Below are 18,572 nucleotides of genomic sequence, written 5' to 3'. Positions count from 1 at the left end.
CAGGGGTCCCACCCCCTTTCTGTAAGGAATCTTTACAGATTTTCTCTAGAACTTGAAGTGATTGAGCTAAGTTAATACAATGAGTCAGTATATTGATGACTGTTGTTTCAAGTTTGTTCATGGGAGAATCAGGGGTGGCCCCCCCCCCCCCACATCATTGGGACCCAAGGAAGTGGGATGGGATGGGGGGGGGGGGGGGAGATGTCCAAATGCAGGCCTAAATTTTCATCTTCTTGCTGAAAACAATGTGATGGATTTTCACCAAATTTGTAAGTAGCATTCCCATAGGGATAAGATCTCATAGTGTTTGAATGGACACCATGCTTTCCTTGGGGGCCCCAGGGGTCCAAACCTCCTAAATTAATGAATATCAAATGATATTTTTCTCTAGTTCTAATAAAAAATGATATGGCCTTAAGTCTTTTTTCCCAAGCTACATAATCCAATATTCTATAAAGTACAGTGTACTTGGCAGGTATTTTTACCAGTGTGATGGAATATGTAATGCCCCCATTCTCAAAGCTACCCCCACCTCAAGTTTCCAATGTTCTCGGGTAAGAGTCTGCAAGAATGCATGGAAGGTGAACTTGCGATACTCAGGTGAGCTCATGACCCCCGGGTCTCTTGTTAGTGTTGAGGTGAGCATCGTGCAGATCACAGTCATATCAAATTGTAGCTTTTCAGTGCCATTTTCATTGCTGTATTGAGACACTTTGGTTTGACCAGGGAGGTGATCCCTGGTTTGACGGGGGTTTATACAGATGGGGATATTGCTGAAGGTTTAGATGATTTTGAAATACAAACTCAAAGTCCTAGCTGATCATGTCAATTGAAGTCACTTCAGCAATTTTCTTTGTGATATCTGGTGTTACATTGTATATTAATGAAATTTTTCAACAACTTTTCTTATAGCATTTCTTGTAAAACATTTCAGTCCACTTTCAAATTTCACTGATCCTGTATGTTTACATAATATTATGATAGGAAATAAAACCTATAGCTTTAAATGCTCCATTACTCTCATTCAAAACAATCCTTATTTGATCTGCATTTAAAGATTGCATTTTGGTCAAAAGTGCTATTTTCTTTTGTTCATTTTAATTCCTCTCTCCTTTTTATTTCAATCAACAGGAGTTCGTTTTTTGTGCCTTTAGTTGAGACTTGAAAACAACATAGTTGTTAGTGACTATTCAGAAGGCCTTGGTAAAGTTATGCAAGGGTCAGAGTAGTGCAGGTGTTAATGAGGTCATTAGTGGGCTGTTTTGGTGAATGATTAATGAAGGTGACTGCCTGTCGCCATGACAATTTCCAGAGTCATTCTGTCTGCAGCTGAACCAATGTTGTAAAATATAATGCCTTCTTGGAATTGTTTGAGGTTGAATTGAGTACCTGCCAATGGTTGCAATATTTCCTTCAAAACACTTTGCATTGTGTAGAAGCTTGTAAGTGTCGTCCCCTGCCTTGTTGCTCTTTTCGGATCCAAAAAGGTGAGGGGACGAGATTCGAGATTTGTCTTTGTGATCTTTTGGATACAGGAAGGCACTATATGAGATCTCATCTTCCCACCTACATTTGTATTTGGGGGCCAAGAAGTTGAAAAAGCGAGCTGGGAGGTCTTGTCTTCTTGCCTTCTCATACCCGAGAAGTTTTGATGACAAGGTCTCAAATCTCACCCTTGGGCCTGAAAAGTTGATGTAGACAAGATCTGGGGACAAGATGTGAGATGTCATCTTCTCGCCTCTTCGCCTTCTTGGAACCAAGACGTCTAGAAGATGAGACTTCACAACTTGCCTTCTGATCATCTCAAATCCAAGAAGTTGAAAAGACAAGATCTTGGTTCTCACCTGATTGCCTTCTGAGGTTGAGATGACAAAATCTCATCAAAAATGCCTGCCATCTTTCCTTCTTGTACCTGAGAAAACATTCCTGGACCTGCCCAGTTACAATCCCTGTACATAGAATGTATCAATTTTGTGTAAACACGTCATAAGTATTTATTCTGGTCAGTTGGTCTGCATTCAGAATTTCAAAATTTCACGCTTTGTGATGGGCAGCCAGTGTAATTGCTTCAGTAAAGGATTATTACAGCTGTAGGTAACCTACTCTTTACTCTAAGCACCAGACGAGCCACTCGACTTGGACTTTTTGGAGTCTTTTCACGTTGTTGACATTGGTATTTGCCAGCAGAGAATTTCCATGGTGATCGAGCCTACTAAGAACAAGAGAGCACACTGGATGGTTTTATGCATCCTCAGTTAGATACTTTCTAATATTTCTCTGGTGGAGGTTGCTACATACAGTGTATGTGGCACACTCTACTGACAAGATCTGACATTGACATTGAGTATCTGATCAAAATGATCACCTAGGTTTGCTACAATATGTGATATATTTACAGTGGGTTCCCAATCTGAAAGCTCATACATATCTCCAGTCGGGCATACGATGTAGTCTTCTCCTAGACAACAGAACAATGCTTTCAGTTTTGTCCTCATTTAATAGCTTCAACATGTTACTCTTCAGCTAGTGCCTTTATAACTCATGGATAAATGTCCCTAGTTTAATTTGGGCTTTCATGATTTCAGTTTTTCTTCCAAACCAGAATTGTGTAGTACTTTAGCACTAATCATACGTAAATCCAAAAGTCTTTCCAAGCCCACAATGTGGTAAGAGATTTTCCCTTTTTAATAATAGTGGATTTTATAATAACAGTTTCTTTGTAATTGCTTTTACATTGATATAGCTGATTCAGGGTGCATGCACTGGTCGGGGAGGAAGGCCTCGAGCCTTGGAGATTAAGTTTGCCTTTTCCTCCCCTGGCAACCAGCAGCATGCACCTAGAATTACCACATTCTTTATTTCATGGAATGTATTACCGTTATGACTTCCTGTTTGTATTGTATGTTGAAATGCTAAATGAATAATAATAATGAAATGATAATTACATGTACATTCCCAGGACCCTGCCAGTGTAATGACAGAAACCACTTTCTTCCATTGATCTCTAATTTCACAAATTGCATGGTGTCGAACAATGGCTCCATAGTCATTTGATATCACCATGGAAACTAAGCAGGAAGCTCAACAGTGTTATCGAAAGGAAGGAGATCGGTTGGTGGGGATGGGGATGAAAATTATATGACAGTCTCTTGAAAAGCGCTGTTTAGAGAGTGCAAGTCACTGGTTCTTCATGTGCATCCTGCGTACCTGATTATTGCATCTCTGATTAGACTTTGTGTTTAACTGTTTTGTTTTGGTTTATGCCCGCAAAGTTCAATGGAGCTCTGTGCCTTTTTGTCAGTTTGTCTGTCTGTCTGTCTGTCTATCTATCTCTGTGTGAGTGAGTGGTTTTTGCCAATGCATGAATATAATGCACCATGCTGTACCCTTGGGTACCGTCATACCCTGGGTTATGGTGTTGTGTAGCGCCATCTTGTGTTGGTAAAATGTGTTTACACACTGCCATCATTGTGGCCAAATAATGTAGCAGTCAGCGATAATGATCTCAATGCCAATTCAGCCCTGTTATGACTTTTAAAAAACCGCAATTACAATAAAATAAATAGTACTGTTAAAAATTTCTTCAAGTTTTGCTAAACAATTTTAAACAATAATTCAGAATGAGATTATTTCAATCTACAAACTTGTCTTGTGATTACATATTTTATTCCTCCCGTGGACTGGTAAAGCAGAGTGTGGTCCTCCCTGTTGTATTATCTGTGACACTTGGATCATCCTTTATAGTGTGTGATGAGCGCTCAAGTTGTGATGCTGCTGCACTGCTAAGCTCATTGTTGCAACAAAATTTTCTTCCATAAAGCACCTAAAGATATTACTGTCACCCATATTTTGGTAACCCAGGTTATAGCGTAACCCTCCCCCCCCCCCCAAAAAAAAAAAAAAACTCAAATACTTCAACAAAATGGTGGAATTTCTGGTACCTCAAGGTACCAAAACAGCATCATATTTGGATGTCTTGTGGAAGTATGAGGTGACAAAGAGCATCTGTTTTCTTCTATCTTTCTGTGCTTGCTTAGTCATCGGATGACTAGAATAGAGAGAGAGAGTTATTATCACAGAGGAGGAGAGAGTTCCTGCCTTAAAATGTCTTGCAGCTGCTGTTCCGTTAATTACCTCCACCAAGGAAGTGATCACTGGCGTTTGTTTATCTGTGTGCAAAATTACTGAAAAAGTTTTGAACAGATTTGAATGAAACTTGCAGGAAAAGTCGATAATGACACAAAGAACAGATGATTAAATTTTGGTAATGATCTGGGAATTTTTCTGGATTTTTGAAGGATTGAAAAAACATATGTTGGCATATATGGTCGATGAACTTGGGAGTGACAGAAGATGCTATTTCTTTAACTCAACCATGTTTATGTTATATATCCTACTGGTGTGCAGCATTCACTGCAGCCTCAAAAATCAGTCTTACCTCGTGATATCAATGGTAGTTATTGAGTAGACCATCAGAAATCCCCCCCCCCCCCGAAAAAAGTAAGCCATTATTAAATCGCACATCCAAACACTAACAAAATTCAGACATCTTGTGATGCAAACAGAACAAATTGTATATTGTTTTAAAGGGATGGTATGGTATTAGTGGAAATGAGGATTGGGCTTTTGACTTTTTGTGAGATACCAAGAAACCTTGTATGAAATAGTACAGAGCATGGCATTCTAAGAGGAATTCAAAGTTTATTTCAATGAAAATCGGTTTTGGAATGGCTGAGACACCCCCAAAACAAAGTAGAACATTATTAAAGGTTGGTGCCACCTTTTCAATATGATTGCTCTGTTCTGGACATCTCAGCCATTTCAAAACTAATTTTCATCAAACAAACATTGAATTCCTCTTGGAATTACATCCTCTTATCTCAACAAAATATTTTAGAAACCTGAAGATTAGTCTCAACCAAAACTATACAATCCCTTTAAGTGTTGTGTATCAAATTCATTTGTGCCAACCTCCAAGGAAATCGTCAAATTGTTGGCTGCTTTTGCAAACTTTTCATATTTTAGCCATAGTGGTCATGATTATACTTGCAAACCTGCGTGCCGCTCTGATTACCCAAAGAGGCAAGTCAGTAGTCAGATTCACACTGACGTGAATAAGCCGTATACATATCTTGAGATTTACGTCTCGATCCAAATCTCTAGATTTTTGCCTGTGCAGACATAAAAAATCCCACTCAATAGCACAATCAGCATTGCTATCCAAATCCCAAGAAATCGTGCGATTATTTTGGATTTATTGTGTAAATGATGATTGAAAAATAGAGCAGTGATGTGCATAGTGGTGGGTGTATAAATGCTGGAGCAAGAGTTTCAAAGATCTTTTATCCGATCATTCAAAACATACATTATCAAACAGCTCACAGACACAAAGGCAAGGGTCACTATTTTGGTAGATTTTGGGCATACGTAGTTTTGTCAACAAATTTTGCGATTGGTAATTTATAGCAGGCACAAACAAAGATCTTGGTATTTGGATCACAATCGTTATCCTGCTACATATTTGTATTTTGTCAATGTGACTGCTACTAGTTCTAGGTTGGACCCATTCTGCATCCCTGAATCAGAAGTTTAACTGACCTGAGCAGACAGTGTGGTCCTAATATTATGCAAATCTGTGTGCTGCTGCAATAGGGTCCCCAAGAGTTTTGTTTGTATCTTTTCTCTTGGTCTGATTCAAAATCACTAGTGTGAGCATTTATAATTTTGATTTGCCCACAGACTTTAGTGGTCTAGTAACATCTGTACATTGTCATGCTCAGGTAGCTCACATTTCTTCTGGCCTTTTGCTCATGTATATGTATTAGCAGTTTAATACAAAGCTCGTTGGTCAACAACCAAGTGAAGTGCAGTTGCATTGATGAGTGGCCACTGTTTTAGCCATCTACAGCCAAGTCTGTTGAAAAGACTGTGTATAGAGCACTGCGTAGCTCCTGTATGTGTGACCAGAAGCCAACTTGTTTGTTCCAAGACTAAACTGTGTAGCGAGGCCATTGGCTTGTCTTTTGACTGGATGTCACCAACATGATCACAAACGTGAGAACCAGTATTCCAAGGACTGATACAGATCTTTTTTTTTTTAAATAAAAAAAGATGAACTGATGAAGGAGGAAATATTGTCTTTTCCCATAGACAACACACTTTAATGTGGTGTAAAGGAATGTGGTCATTGACATAGTGAGTAGGCCCTACCTACTATCCATGCATTGCAAATACTGGGCATTATGTTACTGTGACATAATATGAATAAAACTGTGCTGTACATGAATAGTTAGTTTTCTATTATAAGAAATAATGTGAAAGTTAAACAATAATGTGCCAAACTGCCTCTTGTAACAACTTTCCAATAGTCCCACATTTCTTCCTTTTAATTTGAATGCATGCCACTTATTTGCAGACCTGTACAAATTCAGTTTTATTAAATTAATGCTTCCTTAACTTCTCTGTTGTGTACATTGTTTAGGAAACCAGCTATTTTTAACATCCAAATGTTGTTGAAAGCTCAAGGTATTTACAGCACATAAATATGGTTATTACAAACTGAATGCCAGCAGCAATAATGAAATATCACTGTGATAATGCTCCCATGCCCACATGTTGCACGTCCTGCCAATATTTTGCTTGTTTTTTTTGGGTTTTTTTTAGTATCTTTTGTACCATCATCCTTCAAAATGTAAAAAAGAAAATCAACATTTTTTTCCATTTTATCATTTGAATAGGTTGCAGACAAAAGAATTTGCTGTGAAATAATGTATTACATGCTGTTGTTTTCGTACAGAGTACATTAAAACGCAGCTGTACACCAGCAGACCCTGTATCTCCATCATTCATGATATAATCTGTTGTCAGTGTTGTTCAAACTCTGTGTATCTGTGCATTTTAATCTTGGGTATCACGACCATCACCATCGGTTCTGGTTACCACAGTAACCAGATGTACAACAAGCGGTGTCACTAAGCTGCGTGTGTGGCTGTATAGCTTGCAGAAGGAGCTAACTGAGACTGCACAATTTACGACCGTGCTTAGCTAATCGATAACCTGCATGTCACTGTTGAGCCAGAAACAAATCCCTCTAGCTGCATGATTTAATAAATGAGCCAAAGAAATTGTATAATACTTTGCAGTGCCTCTGGTATATGTTACAGCTCTTGAAATGGATATCAACAGATCAAATGACCCATAAAAAAGCAAGTATCATCTTCTTTGAGTGTGAAATGAGGAGCATTTTCATCATCTTTAATACTTTCTGCATTTTGTATAATATTTTCTAGAGGATTCATCAAAATTAACATGCATGATACATGATTAATCACATTTTGGGGTAATAAATTCTTGCTACTTGAGACATTTGTGATTTTCTTTTTTTGTCAGTCATATGTTCTCCCTGTTTCATCTTTTTATGGGCTCCTCTCTGTAAGGGAATCAATGTTTTCTTTTTCTTTTTTTTTCTATGATGTCAGAATGAAAACGACTGGTTATTTTGCTCGTTTAGGACCCCTGCAATTTGTGTGTTGGCAATGTAGGTAATGTGACCATAAATTTACAATTTGCTGTATAATAAAATTGTATACCATTTTCTTTAATAGACATGTCTCTCAACTGCTAAGAGATTTCATTTGTTGTCGTTTTTTTAAGTCGGCTGCATACGTGGTATCTTTTGCTGTCTTTTATTTCTGCAAGTTTCATGAGTTGACTGATAAGTGATATAGATAATGAAAATAACTATGTACAAAAATATTTTCTCCTGTGACACAAATGCATTGCATACAGTATGCTGATGGAAGATTGCTAACTTTTCTCTTGATAGAGTATACTTCGTTCTTAGCCATACTCTTGATCACAAAATTGTCAAAATTACAAGCTCCGGTGAATAAAATACTATACTCGTGAAATATTATATATGGCAGAGATACCATACAAGGTACATTAATGCATACGTGTGTAATCTGGAATTCTGTTCCTTTTTACCATAGAATAATATACATTGTACATTGTGAAACCGATCTCATTACATTGCAACTGATGACTGATTAATTACCTATTCCAGTATTGTTGATCTGTGCATACCAATTATTCAATGTTTCTGTAGAAGCGATGAGTGAAAAATCTTGGGCATATACAAGTACAAGTGTATACACATACTCAGATCGGACCAACCTGATTATACATAATTTGGTGTATGCTCATGATTTTTCATCATGTCTTCAGGCTTCTACAAAAACAATAATCAGTGCTTCTAGTGTGTAATTATGTTGATGAAGGGCAATTTTGTCAATCAGTCGCAATAAAAACAACTTGATGCAAGAATATATTCATTTCAAGGTTGTTCATGGCGGAATGGGGGGGGGGGGGGGAGGGAAGAAGGGGTCCAAAATAGGATCTCAATTTGTTCAACTGGGTACTTTGTTCCCCCCCCCTCCCCCCCCCCCCCCCCCCCGGGCCCAAACCCCTCAAATTAGGGATTATTTACAAATCTTCAATAGAACAAGAAGAGATTACAGGGAAAGTTTGTTCACTGCAGATCCACAGGGCACCTCCTCCTCCCCCACCCCCCTCCCTTGGAGCGGGGGGCCTTGATGTGGGCCTAAATTGCACATTTTCATCTTCTTGAAAACAACCGGAAGGATTTTCACTAATTCCAAAATACTTGCTCTTGAACATTTTAGCCATTCATCCAAATGAACCTAGTTCAATGAAAGTAAACACTCAACACATTCCTGACAAACTTGTCATTTCAGTGTTTTTTTGTTTTGTTTTTTGTGCCAATTATGTGTAACTGGCGTCTCATATTGTCAAGATGTATACTAGACATATTGGGAGAAACATGCTACATAATAATGGCGGAAGCATGCCAGTTGCCATGGTGACATTTCTAGTCCTGATTGCATCGCTTGCAACTGGCTGATGAATCCTGCCAGCGTCAAGTGCTTATGGGCAGCTAAGAAGCACATTAAAAGAGATAACAATCTCTTTGACAGAGCAGTAGTGATTGTAGCTTTATTCTAATCTTGATGTGAAAATTGGTGCATAGTAATGACAGATTTTTATTTATTTTTTTTTCAAATTGATATTAGAATACTTAAATCATGTACACTATAAAAATTACCTGCTTGTTTCAAAATTGTCACATCTTGATGTCATACACAAACCACTCAGGTTGTTACTACATGAAATATAACCTTTAAAGTACCATTAGCAGGGAGATTAAACAAATGTGCAGTAAACACCAAAAGCTTGCCGCGCAGGGGCAGTAGATGCTACTGGAGCTGGGTAAAACTTGATTGTATGCACTGCGATTGTCTGTGCAGCATTGTGCCCATTGCGTATTGTATCTCGCATGCAGTTGAAGGCTGAAACGATGACATTGAGGGTTTGAAGGAAAATCTTCTTCATTGTCATGAACCCCTAAAATCAAATTTAGTCATCATTGCAAGAGGTAACCTCTAAATCCTGATTACAAGGTATCTCTGTACTTGTAAAGGCATTTTCCTTTAAATTTGCGACCCACACATCAACATGTAAAAGAATCAGTCTTGGTAAGACTGTTGCACAGAGTCACAAATTATTGCATCAAATGTATTCGATGTATGGTATCCATATTTTACCTGTTCTTGTGACAACACATGTTATTTCAAATTGTCTCCATTACCTGTTTGTGCCACAAGACAACAACCAAAATTGTGTCTCATATGTGTGGTGCGATATCATGATACCCATATGAAGTCGGAGATCATAATAGGATGAAAAATGCATGTGAAGCTGATTTGGGCAGTATAAGCTGTATAATTTTCTTCTTTAAAATATTCTTTGTGTACTGAAGTAGGGCAAATAATATCAAGTTAAATCATTGTACATATATCTTATGAATTCAGATCTGCCAAAAAAAGCCAAAACACTAGACTGTTTTTCGGACATGGTTTAATGCATCACATATTCTGTGAGAGAAAATCAGAGGCACTTTTAGATGTACACATCTCTTTATTTTTACTTCTTTTTATTTCAGATTTTCATAAATTTTATGTGAAAATCAGGTTTGACTTGCAAAGAATCGAAAGTTAGGACGATGTGTGTAGTGGTCTATGATAATGATAGTACAACCTGTATCTTGAAATGCATCATTTGAAATTCTTGATCATGCTGTTGCTATGTTCACTTTCATAAGAATCTGGAGACTCCAAGGTTTTGTGTGCTCAGCAAACTCCATTAAGTCTACCATTCTCCAGGGCTGCAGGATAGCAGTTGGAGTGTACACAGTATTGTAAAAGTGATCATCTGTGTGTGAATAGACACAGTCGTTTCCATCTTAGTACTCCTTGCCTCATGAATCATTATGTGTACCTTTTGTGAGTGAAGAGTAAAGTTGTCTTGAGCATGCCAAGGAAATAAAACAAAATTAATTGAATTAGACTGAAGCTAAACTATATCTCTGCCACCCTTCCAGGTGGTGGGGAGATGTAAAAAAAGAAAATAATCATAAAAAGATGATAATTATTCATTGTGCAGAAAATGTAAGCATGTACAAGCTACTAAAATGACTGGCCCAGTGCTGCATACTATTTTCTGCCATCGATGTGATCAAAATTTGAGAAGCTCTGAAAGAGTCCACCTGAATCTAATCCTACTTGCTATACAAAAATATGTGGAAACATACAGTGTAGGTCTGATTCTTGATCTTTCTGTATTGCACAGCTCTTCTGCTTTGTGTTTACCATTCCTTTAAGTACTTCATCATGGCACAAAAAAGTAAAAAGGGCTTTTTCAAAAATGATATCATATATGTGTTTGTTTATTTCTCTCTTTCCCCTATTGCACTCCTGGAAATGGGCATCGGTGATTACCTCATCCACAGCCCATGAACCTTTAACAGCTGAGACGGTATTTCCAGGTCTAATGACGAGGAGAGAAGGTTGAGGGAGAAATGTGCTAATTGATTCTAGCTGGATTTGTGGGCTTTCTAGGCATAGGGACAGCTCATTCCCTTGAGCCTTGTTAGTGGGCACCACTATCACAAACAGGACGGGTCGGGGAAGCAAATATTCTTCCTTCTTGCCTGACGTGACAAGCCAGCAGATGTCCCACTATGCACTTGTAGCACTGCCCTGACAAAAGAGATGTGAATACAGTAGAGAGTTTTTTAGAACTTGGGCTTTTTTAGAACCTTTCTACAAACATGTTCAGAAATGGATGTCATGCTGTCAATTGAGTTATTTTAGCTGGGGGGGGGGGCATTTCATGAAGCATTTTGTCCAACAAAGTTGTTGGACGAATTTGCTCTCAGTCAGTAAGATTCAAGGATTTCAGTAGCTTATAACAGTTTGTCAGAAAATATTCGACTGAACTGGTTCATGAAATGCCCCCCCCCCCCCCCCCGATGCACAACTGTACTCCAGTTGGAAGAAGAAAAAGAAGAAGGAGCAATGAATTTCTTAAAGAAAATCCTGTTCGTTTCCTTGCTTTCCCACTTGTGCAGGATGTTTACTTCTTGTACATGTCCACAAGATGTTTACCAGTTCTTCCTGTTGTGTGGGAAAGATGTTTACTTCCTGTTTTTCATCAGTGACAAACAAACATACAGAACATACAGTACGTGTATACAGAATACACACGTACATGTACAATGTACATTGTATGTGGAGGCAACATTTTTGCTGTTACAAAGGTCAAGAGTCAATGGTCAAGTTACTGTAAGTTGTAAATTTCACTTTGTGTACAATAAGCAAGACATTAGCTGCAGTCATAATATGTGAAATTGCGCGTTAACTTTTTTGAAGTCCTTGGGATAACTTACCTTATGCAGTACCGGGTATGTACGAATGGCACACACACAAAAAGAAAATACTCTCTCATATGATAATTTCATATTTTTAGAAATAAGGTTTGGAAGTGTTATTGCATCAGACCTTCATAGGTGTGAAGCCCCACAGTTGATTTTCTTTGTGCTGTTCAAGGTCCCTTGCATCATGTAACATCCTGAAGACTGTTATTATGAAGTGAAATTCTGAAGCATTTTGTCAAGATCCTTGTCCTTTGTTTCGGTGCTTTCCCAGTGCAAGATGTTTACTTCCTGTCTTCCCACAAGATGTTTACAGGTTTTTCCTGTTGTATGAGAAAGATGTTTTCTTCTTGTTTTTCATCGGTGACATGAAAAGATGCAGATTTGTGCGAGAATGTAGTGCATGCATATGGAAGCAAAATTTTTACTGACATTACAAAGGTCAAAATTTGACTTTTTGAGGTTTTCATATGCGTACTAAAGTGCGTGCTCTAGCTTCTGCTAGGGCGAGGCACGCCATTCAGCTGGAAGTTGATAATGTAACAAAAGGCTTCTACGTGTTGGGAAATCAGGTGACTTTCAGCATGCATATGAGTAGAAATTACTGATCTCTATGGAAAAACAAGATCAGTGGTGGAAATGAACTGCTTTGCTCTCAGAGTGCTTCTCTAATTAATCAATTAGTCTCTTTTCACGGTACCTCATACACTGTCAGGATCTTTGATGGTTACTACAATAAAAGTTAGCACATTCAAAACATGCTCATGACAGAGCTACAATTGAGGCTGTGTACCCTTCACTCATAATGTCAAAAGTCAGAAGATGGCTAAACTTCTAAGTACAGTTAGCTGCACATGTGATGAAGCTCAATTATGAAACAGAAAGTCATGTTGTTTTGTAGCCTTCGTACAGTTTTGTAGTTTTGTTTCATTTTGTAGCCTTCACATGTAGCCTTCATGATTCTCAATCTAGGTCAGCATTTTATTGCTAACATGGTCTTCAATCTGTCAATTCCTCTTTCAGAACAGAGTGAGGTGAAACAAGACTAAAGTAGATTTGGTTGCCATGGGGACTGGAGCAAGCAGTGCTTCCTCCCGGTCCCCGTCTCCCGACTTTGCGCAGAGCCAGCGCAACTCGCTGCGCCACCCGGAAAACGACGACAACCGCAAGAATTCGCTCGGCACAGGCGGAGAGAAGTGGCGCGGCCAGAATGTGATCTGCAACGATGTGGCGCCAATCATCATCACAAAGGACTGCTTCGAGGAGTACCAGTGCCCGTTCCTGGCCGAGAAGCAGATGCTGGTTGTTGGGTCAATCAAGAATGGGATGCCAGAGCACAACTTGATTCAAGTAAGGGTGATGAACCTTCCTCTGATATAATTTTGTTAAACAAATTCAGTCGTCACTGCCTATACTTGAACCATATCACAAGATACAAAAGATACAATAAGCATTCTCACATAATACATTGTACCATGTGTCTCTGTCTAGCTAAGCCATCATTGTTTTACATCCTCATTGGGAGATGTGTTATTCAAATTAGCACTGTTGATAATGACATGATAAAAAGTATTTTTCAAGTTTTTCTTTGAAGTTAACCTTTATTCATCTTTTTTTTCCCCCCCCCCCTTCAATTTGTAGGAGAAGTACTTCATGGTTGCTGATCAGTTCAAAGACATTGACGAGCTGAACACAACGGCAAAGTATGGAGCCCCTAACTTTCGCAAATCCCATGGTGGATATCCAGTGTACGGTATGGGACAGCCCACTGCGAACGGACTGAGACAAGTCATGCAGTTTTTTATACAAGAAAAATATTCGGTAAGTGGATTCTAATTTCTTTCTTCTTCTTTTTTTTTTTGCATTAATACCTGACTGTATAATACTTTATTGTCCCCGCCGAACGAGTTCGAGCAGGGGACTATGAAACGGGCTCCGTACGTTTGTGTATCCGTGTGTCCGTGTGTCCGTCCGTGTGTCCGTGTGTCCGTGTGTGCGTCCGTGTGTGATCAAAATGTTCAATTTGCTACTTCTCTGTCATTTATGAGCCGATTTTGATTCTGTTTGCTTTATATGAGAGCATTACATGGGAGCTTTGAAACTTCTACACAGAATTTCAGTTGTGACCTTTGACCTTAACCTTTGACCTATATTGTACGTTTTGCTACAAAATGCTACTCCTTCGCCATTTCTAACCCGATTTCGATTCTGTTTGCTTTATGTGATGGCACTATTTGAGGGCTTTAAAACTTCTGCACAGAATTTTGACATTTGACTTCTTTGACCTTTGACCTTGATTTTTTGACCTGTATTGTACATTTTGCTACAAAATGCTACTCCTTCGCCATTTCTAACCCGATTTCGATTCCGTTTGCTTTATGTGATGGCACTAAGTGAGGGCTTCAAAACTTCTTCACAGAATTTTGACCTTTGACTTCTTTGACCTTTGACCTTGATTTTTGACCTATATTGTACATTGCATGGCTACAAAATGCTACTCCTTCGCCATTTCTAACCCGATTTCGATTCCGTTTGCTTTATGTGATGGCACTAGGTGAGGGCTTCAAAACTTGTACACAGAATTTTGACCTTTGACTTCTTTGACCTTTGACCTTGATTTTTGACCTGTATTGTACATTTTGCTACAATATGCTACTTCCGGCAGGGACATATATTACGCACCGCGTAATTTCTACTTTTCCTTGTTTCATCAAGTATTGAGTAAACAGGAAAAGAATCGAGTGAAAATGCTCCTGGTCTATGTGATATCAATATTGAAAAATTGAATTCACCATGACAGTATTGATGTCAAGATTCCCACAACTCCAGTTATGTACTGAAAGATTTAGATCAGCATCAAACTTCAGACTTCTTTGTATGTAAGGGAAGTTCCTGAGTGAGGACTACCCTATCTATGGAAAAAAGTGAAAATAAGGTGATGGGATGTGATCTGGAATTAGATTAAAAAAAAAAAAAAAACTTTTCTACTCATGTAGTTTGAAATGAAGAAAAAATGTCAAATCTTGGGTTACAATATGACTGGTGCCATGTCCATGTCAAATTTTTAATTTGATTTTATTTGATAGTGCTGGCCATACTCTTGATATAGAACAAACAAACAACCAAAAATCAAACAAAAGAATGCACATAGTATTGTGTTGCAGACATGTAAAATTTAACAATTGCTTTCGAATTAAAGCAGATCTATGCCAGGAGCTAATAAGAAATTAAGGAGTATAACTCGTGAAATTGCAACTGTATGTGTATACATGTACTGTATGTCATCATCCTTTGTAGTGTCCAAACTTATAAAGTTCCAAAATGGTAGTATTCACTAGTTTCATAATTGAATTAGATCTGTTTGGGTAGAAGTGAGGCTTGCGAAGTCTGGGTGCAGATGTTGTTGACCCCATTGTCCCAGACTCCCAGACACATAACGACACAATCATGTCCCTTTCTGGGCGATGTACCCCACCTGTTTTGACGACAGCAACGAGCTGTCCCTCACTGGTTGCCCCCAGCAACGCAACCTCACTTGAGTAGGACCCCCTTCTGTCTGTTCCATGGATACCCTGACATGATGCATCCATGGAGATATAATGTGTGAAGACAGCTAGCTTTTGTTTTCTCATGGAAACCAAAGGATATTTTGTGATACACACAAAGCTCTATGAACTATATAGCACAGTGCAGCTGTGCTCTTTTTGGCAAGTCCATAAAGAGAGCAGTTTTCCTTTATCATTCAACATTGAGAACCATATTAGGTCTCTGGCTTCCCTAGTGGTAAAAATAGTACTGGTGAACCTCTAGGAGCCCAGGAGTGGGGTCTCAAGGTCCCAAACTGTTTAGATTTCTTATATCTTCTCCACATCCAGATGCAGTACAGCCAAACATTTGAAGTCACATAGTTTCAGGGGGTGAAGAATCTCAAAGTGATTAATGACAGTGTCAGTGTTAGTCTGATGGGGAATCAAAAGGGGTTATAAAGTTGAGATGGGGCCCATTTCAATGAAGCATTCATCTTCTCCTTTGAAATGCATATTCCAATTTTTTAACAGCTTGGAATGATCATTCTTATTCAAATAGTACAGGTGGCCCCCAATGTTGTAATCATAATTTATCAGTGGTAATGAAAATTTATAATACTTTTGTTTTTCAAGCAAGAGCCACAACAAGTGATTGGATTGTGCAAAAGGGTGTTTACTTTGAGAGTGTCGACTTTGTAATTTTTCAGGAAATTCTAGTGATCAACATCAGGGCAGAGCCGGTCCTGTTCATGAAGCAGGATGGGGACTACGTCTCGTACTCTCCACGAGAAAAGGACGCCCTCACCACGAACGTTAGCTTATCATCCAATGTGGAAGAGATCACTGCCGAAGAACAAGCCATGAGAAAGGAGGTAAGTTTTCAGAGAATCTGTGGATGGATAACTCTTGTTTTCTGTGTGGATTGTGGAACTAGGCACTCTGCATTCATTCCCAAATCACAGCTGCATATGGAATCAATACTAGTGGGCTGGCAATCTGAATTGGTCGTTGTTTTTTTTTTCATGTTACAACTAGCCAAATGGACTTTGCCTGAATTTTCTTATTCAATAAGATATAAAATTTGTTATTAAGGTCATGTATCTGGAGGACAGTGACCTATTTGAAGGTGCACTGCTCAGCCAACAATGCGGTGACTTTGTATTTTTTTGCTTGATGATCGTTGACTGCTGTATAGTCGTGAAATATTTTTCATGTGAAAGTAGTCATTCTTGAATTTGATCTTTAATTGTTCCTGGCAAATACATGCATATTGTCCACCATTGCTCTCTTTTTAAGGAAGAAACAAGTAGATAAATTTGATGATGTAGGTCCCTTGATCTTTCTGAGTGATTTGTGATGAACGTTCTCTTTTTAAAAATTTTCTGTAGCTCAGGCACTAATTTCTACTGGTGTGTCCTACCGTCTGACTCCCCAGGTTTTGCAGTATTCACTGTGCAGCCAGAACAACAGCTTCTACTTCTATGACAACGTGGAGGACCTGACAGACGAGCCCCACCAGCGCCACGTGGAGTTTGAGGAGCATATCAAGACTGCCATGGAGGTGTACAGTCTCCACACTGTCTCCATGCCCAACGCCTACTATGCCAGGATCCCCCTCTCGTTGGACCACACCCACCTGGAGCAGGCCCTGGACATGCTGCTGAATGCTGTCAAGGTTAGTCTCCCAAGCATCTGGGGAGAGGAGGAAAGGGGGGGGGGGGGGGGAGGGAAGCCCCCAATTCACAGAAATGATAATGATGATGATGATGATGATGATGATGATTATAGTGATGATGGTGATGATGATGATGATGATGATAATGATGATGGTGATGATTATGATGGTGATGATAATGATGATGGTGATGATGATGGTGATGGTGATGATGATGGTGATGATAATGATGATGATGGTGATGATTATGATGGTGATGATGATGGTGATGATAATGATGATGATGGTGATGATTATGATGGTGATGATAATGATGATGGCGATGATGATGGTGATGATTATGATGGTGATGATAATGATGGTGATGACGATGGTGATGATGATGATGACGATGAAGATGATGACGATGATGATGATGATGAAGATGATGATGATGATGATGATGATATGATGATGATGAACAGCACTGTAATAATGCATCATTTATCCATAGAACATTCAAAGGCGCCTTGCTCCCACAATGCGTCTCATATTATTCACCTATTTGCTGTGTAAGAAAATAGGTAGTTTAGTGAAGATTTGGAGCTGTTACGGTTGTTGCAATTCCCAAGTGGGATTAATAGAGAGCTCCACAGACGTGGAGCTGGCGAAGAGAAGGCTCTATCCCTGTAAGTTTTTATCCAGAGCACTTCTACTTTTACAGAATGTGCTAATTTACAATCAGTGCAGTTACCATGGCAACAGCCATCAGCCTTGAGTATGTGACCAGACATTACAAGATATGTTTTTCCCGCATGGCTGAATGGGAAATTTTAGCAAGGGCCCAATGTGCAGAACAGGCAGACATCCATGGTATTTCTTGCCCCACAGTGAATTGTAGCTGCCCTTGGCAAGTCAGCCTTGAATTTCAGATTTGTTTCAGAGCATGTAGCTTTTAAAGCTGTGTCTACATTTAGCCACATTAAGATATTTCCTGCTTTTTACCTGTTTTGTTTCCTGTGTCGTTGTTTAGAGATAGCTGATTTTTTTTCTTCTTTTTTTTTTGCATCATGTATGCCACATGCTCAAGAGACTGAAACTTTGGTCCTTACCCAACATTAGCTTAATATCAAAATATCCTGCTGCAAAGTCTTCGAGCATGTTGCCATTTACGTTTCATTCTCACCAGACAGAAAATTTAGTTTGGGTAGGCTCCTCATCACAAAACTGTCAAGCTACAATCTTGAGGAGGCTCTCAGGGGTTAAACCTCGTGTCTTTGTTACGGTATTTGCAACTGCATGCTACGGGCTAACCTCTCTTTGGCGTCAGAACATATTTTGCCGATGTTGAGTGATGGAAAACCCACCTGTAGGTTTGTGTGCTCAGCTGCCAGGGGTTTACATGAAATGTGTTAGCTCAGTCGCAGCGAAATAAAGAAGTAACTGAAACAACAAGTTCAAAGAATTTTTTGAAGGTCAATTACTGTCTTCGAAATATTTTTAGACCCAAGTCCAATCTTTGGCTTGTGATTGAATGTCAGTGCTTTTTGACAGTCGTATTCATTGATTCAGTGGAGATTAAACAACTATTTGCTAAAGA

At 39.0% G+C, this 18,572-nt stretch overlaps 1 protein-coding gene across 1 annotated transcript in view; it reads left to right on the top strand.

Moving 5' to 3' along the window:
* LOC139715825 (paladin-like) overlaps positions 1–18,572 on the top strand; it is a 61,470-nt gene that overhangs the window by 16,251 nt on the left and 26,647 nt on the right. The window contains exons 2-5 of the mRNA XM_071627363.1: positions 12,815–13,141; positions 13,433–13,612; positions 16,026–16,190; positions 16,754–16,993. Coding sequence (XP_071483464.1) covers positions 12,857–13,141; positions 13,433–13,612; positions 16,026–16,190; positions 16,754–16,993 — 870 coding nt within the window. The 5' untranslated portion in view covers positions 12,815–12,856. The remainder of the gene's footprint in view (positions 1–12,814; positions 13,142–13,432; positions 13,613–16,025; positions 16,191–16,753; positions 16,994–18,572) is intronic.

The sequence above is a fragment of the Diadema antillarum genome, unplaced genomic scaffold, assembly GCF_040938485.1.
Source record: "Diadema antillarum isolate AM-2024a unplaced genomic scaffold, OU_Dant_1.0 scf00000055, whole genome shotgun sequence".
Lineage (NCBI taxonomy): Eukaryota > Metazoa > Echinodermata > Echinoidea > Diadematoida > Diadematidae > Diadema > Diadema antillarum.
The sequence above is the reverse complement of the archived record's forward strand: the minus strand, read 5'-3'. Positions and strand labels throughout refer to the sequence as shown.